Source organism: Wasmannia auropunctata, unplaced genomic scaffold (genome assembly GCF_000956235.1).
Source record: "Wasmannia auropunctata unplaced genomic scaffold, wasmannia.A_1.0 LD335163.1, whole genome shotgun sequence".
Lineage (NCBI taxonomy): Eukaryota > Metazoa > Arthropoda > Insecta > Hymenoptera > Formicidae > Wasmannia > Wasmannia auropunctata.
In genome coordinates, this window is record NW_012027727.1 from 179,430 (window position 1) to 191,142 (window position 11,713).

Here is an 11,713-nt window from a genome sequence, read left to right on the forward strand (position 1 = left end):
AAGGTCTGGGGCCAAGACCACTCGCACGAATCAATTTTTCGTCCGCTTTGTATACGACACGTAATACGACATATAAAGCTTTAATATATAATAGCATATAATGTTTTAATCTGCACTCAAAAATCGTAAGTTCCGCAATGTTTGATATAAATCGAGATTGATTATAGCTTTAGAAGCTCCTGACGGAAAATCTCAACGCCCTTGAAACTCTTCGTTTTGGTTACACCGATCAAAACACCGATAAAAACAAAATATTCAAAATAATTTTTGAATTTATTTTTCAATTTGCACAGCCAAATGTTAGAAAAAAAAATCAATATTCGGTTATTAAACACCTTTAAGTTAATAATAATTTTATCATACGTTTCCATGCTTTTCTTTCGTAAAAACTTTTATCGAGTATTTTGTTATTCTACAAATCTTAAGAATAAAACAAAATTCAGTTAATAAAATTAAGTATCCATTGATTTTCTTCTTCCGAGAAAATTTTTGATATTTCTAAAAAAATAGGCATCAATGCTGCAGGCATCAATGCTGCGCATATTATATATATCTGACGAAATAAGAACGAAAGATACAAAATATCAGAATAGTTGTCACAGTAATGAAAAACAAAGTATAATTTATCTCGCGACAATCTCACCGCATGACCGCCGAACTTTGCTCATCAACTCTGCTCAGACTTTTATTAAACGCTATATTGCTGTGAATGAAACTTTGTTCTTCCGCAAGGAGCCGTCAAGGGCCTGATTCATTGCTCCAAATGTCCTAAACGGCCGCTGTAACTTTCCATGGTGCCGGATTGCCGGATAGGCGAATTCAGTCACCACCACGCAGCCATTTGAATCAGTATATTGTTGCTGGTCGCGGCCGGCAAGTTGTGTGAGTGTTACGTATCAGCGTCGTATATCGTCGTTATGTAAAAATTACGAGACGCATGGTTTCACGAGGGTCAAAATTTCTAAAGAGGTTGCATTTTTTTTTAAATATACACAAAACGGTAAACAGCATGTAGCAATTTAAAATATATTTATTGGGACCGAAAAATTATAAAAATAACAAGAGTAAAATCGAAATCGCGTTATTAATAAAGTTCAATTATGCAGATAATTTAATATTCAACAAGCTGAATGTTGCTTCGGTGGATTGTAAAATTTTTGAACAACGCGTTGCGATGAAATCTCCAATGCCGGCACGCCACCACAAATGCGCGTCTGTTGTCGGAATAAAATCGATTTTGCCGTTGAGAATCCAGTCTTCTTAGGTGGGGATATTTATAAAGAGACTGGTTGAGGCGAAGCCGCCAGCATTACGTCGTAGGACGGGAGACTGGTGGCCTCCGCGTGTCAGCGCATTAATTCGTAAAACTCTCGAACGCGTAATTCCAGCTGTAAAAATCGACGCCGGTGACACATAAAATGAAGGTGCCGAAAGTGAAATTTCACAACGGCAATGAAGTGCCGATTCTCGGTTTGGGCACGTGGAAGGCAAGTTAATTTTTTCTCTCGCGCGCGTTTCTTCAATCCGTTGTTTGGTCTAGACATTTTAATGCCGATATAATTTTACTATAATTTCGTCATTGGATCATATTTTGTGGTAATTGTTAATAATGCGTGCGCAAATTATTTTGTACTTTTGTCACGTAAACGAGAATTTTTCTTGTATTTCAATATGTACAGCTCTTGTTGGCAACATTTGTTAAGTAAAATCAACCTTGATGTGTCGTGCACCAACATAAGTTAAACGAAATAACTTAGTGTAACGTAACGAGACGTAATAAAATTTCATTGAACTATAAAGGCAATGCTGTATATTTAAGACGCATTTTTGTCAAGATTTTTACGCAGAAGAAATTCTGACATTAAATCATCAATTCTGAGATCAAATTTTCTGCGAAGTCATCAAAATGCGTGACCTTGATACATATTGCTATATATTGCTGCTGACATCTAATCTATTATATTGAAGAATTATCGTTTTGTACACTTTGATTTCGCGAATTTGTGAATTTGATTTATTCGTGGAATTGATGACAGCTAAATAATCAAGCAAAACGTATTACGCGTGAAACGGAATCGTTTCACGCTTGTATCTTATCGCCATACCGATAATACATCCTAATTTGAAAATATAATTAGAACTACATTTTGGAGTGTTCGTAAAATAAAACTCTTATAAAATTCTAGAATCTTTTAACGTTATTGTTGTCAGAACTGACTGGTTGTAATTTATATCCAATGGCGGAGAATGATACGTAATATTATGCAATTATTTCAGGGAGTACTGTACATAATATTAAAAAAATTCCAAGAAATGAGTACAGGAAGTACTCAATTAGGATAGAAAAAATATATTTAAAGCGGCAAAAGAAAACGATTTAATAAATTCTTGCATATTCGGCGCGACATGTATTTAATTTTATAATCTATTTTATCGCAATCACTATTTTTTGCCTATTTTCCTTTTTTTATTTTCATAATTCTGTCTCAACATAAAAAGTCTTTTTTTTTAACTTCTTCCTTTAGTGGAAATTTTGTGACCTTGTGTGTCTTTGCATGACTGTCACTTTATATTATCACTTAAATTACATTTTCTTTATCAGTTTAAGTGTAAATATATTATGCAATTAACTGCTTAATAACTGATTACCTTGAACACTAACGAATCATCATGTACATCTATCGCGTTTTAAATTATCAGAATATAATTTTTAATCATGAAATTATTTGTGAAATATAGGAAATAATTTATATTATATAATTAGAATCATATTATCTGGCCATTTGTTCTCCTATAGAAAAAATAATATGAAAACCTAACGTTTAACATTAACTACTCTTGCGATTAGACCATTCCAGACTTTCTTTGAAAAAGAGAGTCGACCTTGAAATGATCAGAGATTCAATTTAATTTGATTTTATTTCAGTCTAAACCAGGAGAAGTTACGCAAGCTGTAAAAGATGCCATTGACATCGGCTACAGGCATATTGACGGTGCTCACGTTTACGGTAACGAGAAGGAAGTCGGTGCCGCTGTCCATGCGAAAATAGCTGAGGGAGTCGTGAAGAGAGAAGATCTATTCATCACCAGCAAGCTGTGGAATACCTTCCATAGACCCGATCTGGTTGAACCAGCCATCAAAAAAACGTTAGCCGATCTTGGTCTCGAATACGTAGATCTTTATTTAATTCACTGGCCATTCGGATACAAGGAGGACGGAGAGCTTTTCCCTACAAATCCTGATGGTACAACTGCTTTGAGCGACGTGGATTACCTCGATACTTGGAAAGCTATGGAAAAGGTGCTGTCCAAAGGTCTGGCGAAGAACATCGGCGTCAGTAATTTCAATTCCGAGCAGATTACGAGAATACTCGAGAATGCAACGGTTAAGCCTGTTGCAAATCAGGTAAGTCAAGAATAGCAATAATTATTTTTTGGTTCAGTATAATTGCAATAATATTTACTAATTATCTTGAAATAGAATGTTATTTGGAGGATCAGCAATTTGATAAAATATATAAAAATACTTTTTTATGTTTATCAACAGTTTTCAATTTTTATATATATTAGAAATTAAAACATGAAGAATATCTATATACCGAGAAATTCAAACAGTTATTTTCATTGACGTAATCTCATTGACATTTTTTATGTTATTTTAGGTCGAATGTCATCCATATTTAACGCAAAATAAGTTGTCGGACTTTTGCAAGGAAAAGAACATTCTTATTACAGCGTACAGTCCACTCGGATCACCAGACAGACCATGGGCCAAGCCAAATGATCCAAAATTGTTGGATGATAAGAAATTAATTGAGCTCGGACAAAAATACAATAAGACACCTGCACAAATAGTTATTCGTTATCAAGTATGTTATTACAAAATTAAAACTACATTAACTAGCTCGTGTTTGAAAAACAAATAAGAAATGTTAACTCGGTCAGGGAACGAGCAAGGTATGATGTGACATAAAATCACTAAATTAAAAAAAATTTTTAATATTATGATTTAGTGATTTCATGTCACATTATACTTTGCTCGTTTTTTGCCGAGTTAATATTTCTTATTTATGTTATTACAATATTAATACTTTGCAATAAATTAAATATATTAAATAATAATTAAATAATTTGAATAAGATCGCCTATGTGAATAACACAACTAACTTTAAGAGCGCCTTTTCACGGCTACGCGCTACGGCTGGATCTTAGTTGCCTAATAAATTCTACATGAATTTTTCTGAAATCCATGTACAACCGTTAAACTGCGCGCCAATTAAATGTTTGGACTTGAAACGCAATTATTAGCTGAGGCTGGAATAGAAATATCAGATTGATCTTCCTAATCAATCGATGCTTATAACTTATAAGCATCTTAAAATACTAAAAATTGCGAAAAATATTACCTCAGCCAGGATTTGAACCTGGGACTTTCCGGGACGGGCGTCAAATATAATAAAACAATTTTAATTTATTTAAAAATATACAACGCGCATTGACGTTCTAGTAATGTATTAATGCGAAATGTTAATAACTATTTGTAGGTGGATCGTGGTCATATAGTGATTCCCAAATCAGTTACCAAGTCACGTATTGCTCAGAACATGGACGTGTTTGACTTCAAACTTTCGCCCGAAGACATTGCTTATATTGACACCTTTGATTGCAACGGAAGAATTTGTCCAGTAGAGGGGTAAGAACTTGTTACTCAGTTTCTTACTATCGCTGTCATTTATAAAGACGATATTTTAAACTTCTAAGATACAACATATCAAGTTATATATTATAAGATACAACAAATAATATCAAATTATATCAATTATAATAGCCATTTTATTTTTTATTTTCAGAGCGAAACCCAGCCCCTATTATCCGTTTAATATTCCATTCTAAACAATCGGAATGAATAAGGAAGGCTTAATATATTCTACGTGTGTTTTCTAAACTTTTTGAATTTAAATATATTTTTGAACTATTATTAATTTGTGCGTATATAAATAATATTATTTTTCGTTTATAACACTTTCTCATTATATTATTTTTATAAAAAGCTAAGTTTATACATTAAAGTTAAGTATATATATTCTCGTTATTGTTTTTCAAATAATATAAAATTAATTTTGTGTGTAAAATTTATATCAAAACTTGTGCACATGTATGTATCAAAATAAAGAAATTTTTACATTGTATAAAATGTCACTAAAGCAAGTCATGACTATACTAATCCAGATGAAATGAATCTTAATTTTTATATGAGAATTTTAAGAAACTGTTTGCGACGTTTTAATGTATTGGGCTGCCGTAGCTACGTCTTAGACCTTCCGGTTAAGCATATTCTCGATATGTTCAGAATGTTCAGATCATCGCAGGCTACTACGATCATTTATCACATCGATTAAATTTCTTTTTAGTAGTTTTCTTTGGGTGAACTTTAGCTTGAGTGAACAAGCAGAACGCGATTGTCAGAGGAATGAATTTTTACTCTTTTTTTGATCCCGATATGACGACTCGCAAGTGCATATTCATGTTAGATAAGGATGATGTGTTTTTCGGGATTAGTGGAAGATCGGAGCTAATAGGTAGAGCACACCAAATTCGGAGTAACGTAATGATAGATATATTTAACTATATGGAGATACAATAGAAAAGAGATCCGCTTGCTAGTAAGTTGGTTCGAGAAGTGCCGGGAGCACCTCCTCGGTATTCGCTCTCACATGTAGCAAAAGGGAAGGGGGAAGTTGAGTTCGTAAAAATATGTATCGTTAGCCCAGCACGTGGCGACAAACACATTCCACATACATATCAAAGGAAATTGGCGAAATAGATAATTACCATGATAACGTTCGTCGATAACTATATAAAAGAATTTTCCTCAATTCTCCACGGGGAAGACTTCGTAAGTTAGACATTTTTTAGTCTCCTTCTATCTAAACAGTAGATTACAACTAAAAGAAAGTGAGACGATATATGTCGCTGATTGCATCGCTGATTCCTAATTCATAACTGTATTCTTTCGTATTGCATCGCTGATTCCTTCATAACTGTATTCTTTCGTATTGCATACATTTTGTAACTATCAACATCTGTAAAATGGTCGTGAACACACCAAAAATAAAGTTTTACAACGGCAACGAAGTACCGGTTCTCGGCATTGGCACATACAAGGCAGGTTTCTTTTTCACATTTCTTCAGTAATTTAATATAGACATCTTTGATTCTGATATATTTAACTTTGTCATTGAGTCGTATTTTGTGGAAATTGTTAAGTGTATACAAATATTATTTTGTACAAGTAAATGAGAAATAAGTTTCTCATCTGAATGCAGATCTTGTATCAATAAGATTTATAGATTTATTTAATTAAATTGTTCTCATCAAACAATATAATATGTAATTAGATTTTATTGAGAAAAGTCATCTATATCTGTATTTTATATTGCTATATGAAAACGTGTTCTAAATCAATATTTTGAGCCCGAAATTATAATATTAAAGTTTAAAATTTTTTATTATTTATTATCAGAGCTTCCCCAAAAATATTTATAAAATTACATAACGATTTTTATATAAAATTTGTGATCTGTAATTATATGAATATATTTACAAAAGTAGATATATAGAAATATTGATATTTTATAAAATGTTGATAACTGTTTGCGTAATTAATTTCGGCAAAAAAATAACGATAAGATGAATTATCTTCGCGTTATATTTGCACAATTAATTTAAAAACAGAAATTGTTCAATAATTAAGAAAAATATTTCGTATTATGTTTAAAACATTTAGAAACATAATGCGTGAAGAGAAAACAAATTAAGCCATATGTAGGACATCTCAGAATTTAGCAGATAAACTGCGGAAACATGTTCTATGAGTAAAAATAAAAAAAAAATTATATGAAGTTTGGCTAAAAATTCTTTATTACAAAGTTATAAAATGACGCTGAATCGTTTAAAGATAGTAAATATATGACGTGAATAAACGCGAGATAAACACACGTTCGACTTTTCCGTACATGAAATGTATACTTTAATATTCTGTGCAATAAAAATCTGTTATTTTCTATTTCCGTTTCAATATTCGTATATAACTTTGTAAAGCATTTCTATTCAAACATTTTTTTATTACTTACAGAATATTGCTTCCATAGTATGTCTGTTAAATCCTGAGGCACCTTGTTTATGCTCATAAAAATGCACAATTATTCTTAAATTAAACAATATTAACGAACGTCCATGGAGTAAACATGGAATAAAGATCTTTAATACAAGATTTCAAGACTATATGCGCCGAAAACTCTTATTAGCCTTTTGTTCTTATTTAATTATTGCTAAATTATTATATAAATATACTACAACATGAAATATTACATATTCAGCATGGCACAATTTTAAATAAAGAATCAAACGTTTTTTAAAATAATTATAAAATATTTATATTTCAAATTGGATTTATCTTTTATACAAATATTATTTAGAAATTTTCCTGATAAAACTGCTGCATTTTGGCGAAAACAAATTATTTTGAAATTTTTGCCAATTCATGATATATGCTTTAATTAACAGTTTCTCTACAATTTGCCCATCGAAATAACAAAGGCCATGTAAATATAACGCAATGTCAAACAAATGCGCAATTTTTTCCATAAATGTATATACAATTATTTTAAATAGTGTTGTTGTATACTTTGGTTTCGCGATAAGAACGTAAACACAAATAGACTACTATAAATTCAAAGAAAATAAGAATGTAAGGATGTAAGCAAGAAGAGAAGTATATTTAAATTTAAATATTAAAAAATGTAATAAACAATCTTGTACATGAGGCATTTTATTTTAGATTTTATGTTATTTAATTACTTTGTTTTTTTCGTTGTTTTTTATCTTTTATTTTTTCAATTCTTCTTCAATATACAAGAAACATACAAAGTTTTTTATTCTAAAATTCTCCTTTCCGCCTGATTCTTGTGGATATTAAAATAATGCAATTAATGTAATTGAGTAAATTTAATTATCCTATTAGTGTATAATTATAATATCGACAAATATGTATTATTTGTCGTACGTTTTTTTATTGTCTTTATATTATCACTTTCATAACAATTCTTTTCATTAGCGTTTAAATGCAAAACAGTTACGTACATACATACATGTTATGCAAGCAATAAATTTTACAATTGATCACATAGCTTGTTCTTTAGCTTGTTTTGATAATCAATTGTTATATTTATATGTTTGTCGTATCATTAAACTATTATAATTTTTATTCATAAAATTATTTGTAAAATTTAAGAAATAAATTTTGGAAAAATAATGGCTTACATTATGATTAAAATTTGAATTTCTCTAATAGTGCAGTAATGAAAAATCTTATTTATTCTCTAGAAATATAATATGCGAAAATAATGATATAAAATATTTTTGCAACTAAATCAGAAAGACTCTAATTGTAAGTCTTTCTTGAAGAAGAGATAATTCGTTATAAAATAGTTAGCGATTCTGTCCGTATAAATTTAATTTGATTTTATTTTAGCCTGAAGAAGGACAAATGATGAAACCAGGAGAAATTACACAAGCTATAAAAGATGCCATTGATATTGGCTACAGACATTTCGATTGCGCTTATGTTTATGGCAACGAGAAGCAAATCGGTCATGCTATCCGAGCGAAAATAACTGAGGGTGTCGTGAAGAGAGAAGATCTATTTATTACCAGCAAGCTATGGAATACCTTCCATAAGCCCGATTTAGTTGAACCATCTATCAAACAAACGTTAACTGATTTTGGTCTTGATTACATAGATCTCTATTTAATGCATTGGCCCATAGGATATAAGGAAGGTGAAGAACTTTTGCCTTTGCACTCTGATGGTACTTGCGTTTTAAGCGATGTAGATTACGTCGATACTTGGAAGGCTATGGAAAATGTATTGTCTAAAAGCCTGACAAAAAACATCGGTGTTAGTAATTTTAATTCCGAGCAAATTACCAGATTACTCGAGAATGCAACAGTTAAACCTGTTACAAATCAGGCAAGTAAAAAATAGCATTTATTTGAAAGATATATATGTATATTGCTAGTAGTGATATACATTTTGGTTCTGCATAGTTGCGATAATATTAATTTGCTAATTAGTTTGAAATAAAATATTATTTAGACGATTAGAAGTTTGAGAAAATATTAAAAAATTCTTTCTTTAATGTTTATCAACAGTTTATTATTCATACATTTTACGCAAAAAATATGTACAAAGTGTTCGAAAATCTACATTACTTCTTGAGGTGATTGAGACAGGATCTGTATATATATATAAAGAAATGTAAAAAAAAGAATCTTTTTTGACTATATCATTTTTATATGATTTTAGATCGAATGCCATCCATACTTAACACAAAAAAAGCTGTCAGATTTTTGCAAACAAAAGGGCATTCTTATTACAGCGTTCGCTCCACTCGGATCACCGGCAAGACCATGGGGCAGACCAGATGAACCAAAATTGTTCGAAGATAAGAAATTAGTCGAGCTTGGACAAAAGTATAATAAGACTCCAGCACAAATATTTATTCGTTATCAAGTGTGTTATCAAAATATTAATTTCTTCACGTGTGTCCAATAAATTAAATGTGTCCATATAATTTCAAGTTTTTGAATTATATTTAAAAATCCGTAATCTAGAACATCAATTAATATATTTAGTAATATATATATTAACACGAAATTGCAATAATTATCAACACAGATGGATCGTGGCCATATAGTGATACCTAAATCAGCTAACAAATCACGAATGGCTCAGAATATGGATGTATTTGATTTTAAACTTTCATCCGAAGATATTGCTTATATTGACAGCTTTGATCGCAACAAGAGATTTTGTGCAATAGATCAGTACGGACTTATTAATAGTTTTCTACTACCGCATTTATAAAGACGATATTTTATACCAATTATAAAAAGAGAACATATAATATATAAATATAAGTTTTGTGACAACATATAAATAAAAGTTTTGTGGTGCTCTCTAAAATTTGAAGAGTGAAAAATGAGACAAAAGAGCTCATTTTTAAATGTAACAAAAAGTGAAATTGTACTCTATAATTGGTGTAAAATCGCACTTTTAAATAAAGTGTGCACTTTTCGAGTGCGGATATTAATATTCACAAGAGTGAATTAATTATATAGCTCTACATTTTTGAAAATTTTTGGAAAATTTTACCCTAATGAATTATTTTATCAGTCGATCCTTTTATGAGTGTCTGCATTCACTCAAATTAAAGCGACAATTGCAATTACTCTAATATATTAGTGATAAAACCATTTAATGAGATTTAAGAGAGTATATATTTAATAATCTATTTTATTTTTTATTTTCAGGGCGAGAGCCAGTTCCTATTATCCGTTCAATATTCCATTCTAAATAATTGGAGTGAATAAGTGAGGTTTTGATATATTTCTGTGTGTGTCTTCTATTTAAACTTTTTGAAATAAAACATATTCTTGAATTATTATTAGTTCGTGCGTATATATGTTATTTTTCTTTCAATATTTTCTTGTTATATCGTTTTTATGAACACTGAATCTATAAGTATAGATACATATCAAGCTATAAAGTATATACAGAGTGTCTAGAAACTCGCCCTAACTACTTCTTGGAGTAATTTGAAACCTCCCAAAAAAAGAAAAAAAATTACATAAACATAAGAAATAAATTTTTTGAGTTATAATCACTTTTACGTTAAAAAAATCATAATAATAATCGTAACAAATTATGACTAAAAATAAATTACAATTTTTTGAAGTTATAGCCACTTTTATGTTAAAAACTGTGCACGTATATGTATAATAATTGAAATAAAGAAATTTTTACACTCTGAAAAATATCACATAAAAAGCAAGTCATTAATTACTGCTAATCCATGAAATGAATCTTTTTATATGAAAATTTTAAGAAACCATTTGTTTTAATGTATCACTGCTATAACTACGTCTTAGACCTTCGGGTTAAACATGTTCTCAATGTGTTTGTTAAAGGTTAATTGCATCGCAGGCTACAAACTACGACCATCACATCGTTTAAATTTCTTTTTCATAACTTTTTATTTTGAATGGACAAGCCGTGTACGATTGTCAAAGTAGTAAATTTCTACTCTGTCGGTGCTATTACTACTGATTCCGATACGGCGACTCGCTCGTGCAAATTGTGAGATGTCAGATAAAATACTGGCGATACATAAAATTATTGCGATAACGTTGACTATAACTATAAAAGAACCTCCTCACAGGTTCTTATGTAAACACCTTTTAGTCTCCTTCTATTCAAGCAGTAGATTACAAGAATAAAAAGAGACGAAAAATTGCATCACTGGTTGAATCGACGGTTCTTTGGTATAGCAATATTTCATATCGCATATTTTTCTGTAAATATTGACATCGATAAAATGGTCGTGAATACACCGAAAATGAAATTTTACAATGGCAACGAAGTACCGATTCTTGGCTTGGGTACATGGAAGGCAAGTTTCTTTTTTCACGTTTTCTCAATCGATTCGATCTAGATATCTTCATTCTAAATTCGTTGCAGTGAGATTTCACTGTAGCGAATAATCAAAATGCGACTACCTTCTTTGCAGTGAGATTTCACTTTGATTTAAAGTGAACTCAAGTCACTGCAGTTAACAGTGACATTTTAACTGCAGATCGGAAGAGCACACGT

General features: G+C 30.5%; 2 protein-coding genes across 4 annotated transcripts in view; both read left to right on the forward strand.

The window, feature by feature from the left end:
* The first annotated feature begins 1,187 nt into the window (after positions 1 to 1,187).
* Positions 1,188 to 5,021, forward strand: LOC105457687 (aldose reductase-like). The gene is made up of 5 exons (XM_011702506.1): positions 1,188 to 1,487; positions 2,927 to 3,406; positions 3,663 to 3,869; positions 4,545 to 4,693; positions 4,851 to 5,021. The coding sequence occupies exons 1-5, from the start codon at positions 1,419 to 1,421 to the stop codon at positions 4,891 to 4,893; spliced, it is 948 nt and encodes a 315-aa protein (XP_011700808.1). The 5' UTR covers positions 1,188 to 1,418; the 3' UTR covers positions 4,894 to 5,021.
* Positions 5,022 to 5,855: 834 nt separating this feature from the next.
* LOC105457688 (aldose reductase-like) overlaps positions 5,856 to 11,713 on the forward strand; it is an 8,296-nt gene continuing 2,438 nt past the window's right edge. The window contains exons 1-5 of one of the 3 annotated variants that reach the window (XM_011702508.1): positions 5,857 to 6,165; positions 8,534 to 9,031; positions 9,368 to 9,574; positions 9,740 to 9,888; positions 10,375 to 10,522. In XM_011702508.1, coding sequence (XP_011700810.1) covers positions 6,091 to 6,165; positions 8,534 to 9,031; positions 9,368 to 9,574; positions 9,740 to 9,888; positions 10,375 to 10,417 — 972 coding nt within the window. In that variant the 5' untranslated portion in view covers positions 5,857 to 6,090 and the 3' untranslated portion in view covers positions 10,418 to 10,522. Of the gene's footprint in view, positions 6,166 to 8,533; positions 9,032 to 9,367; positions 9,575 to 9,739; positions 9,889 to 10,374; positions 10,523 to 11,713 lie in introns of those variants that run through there. The other 2 variants (XM_011702509.1, XM_011702507.1) reach the window with 2 other exon arrangements.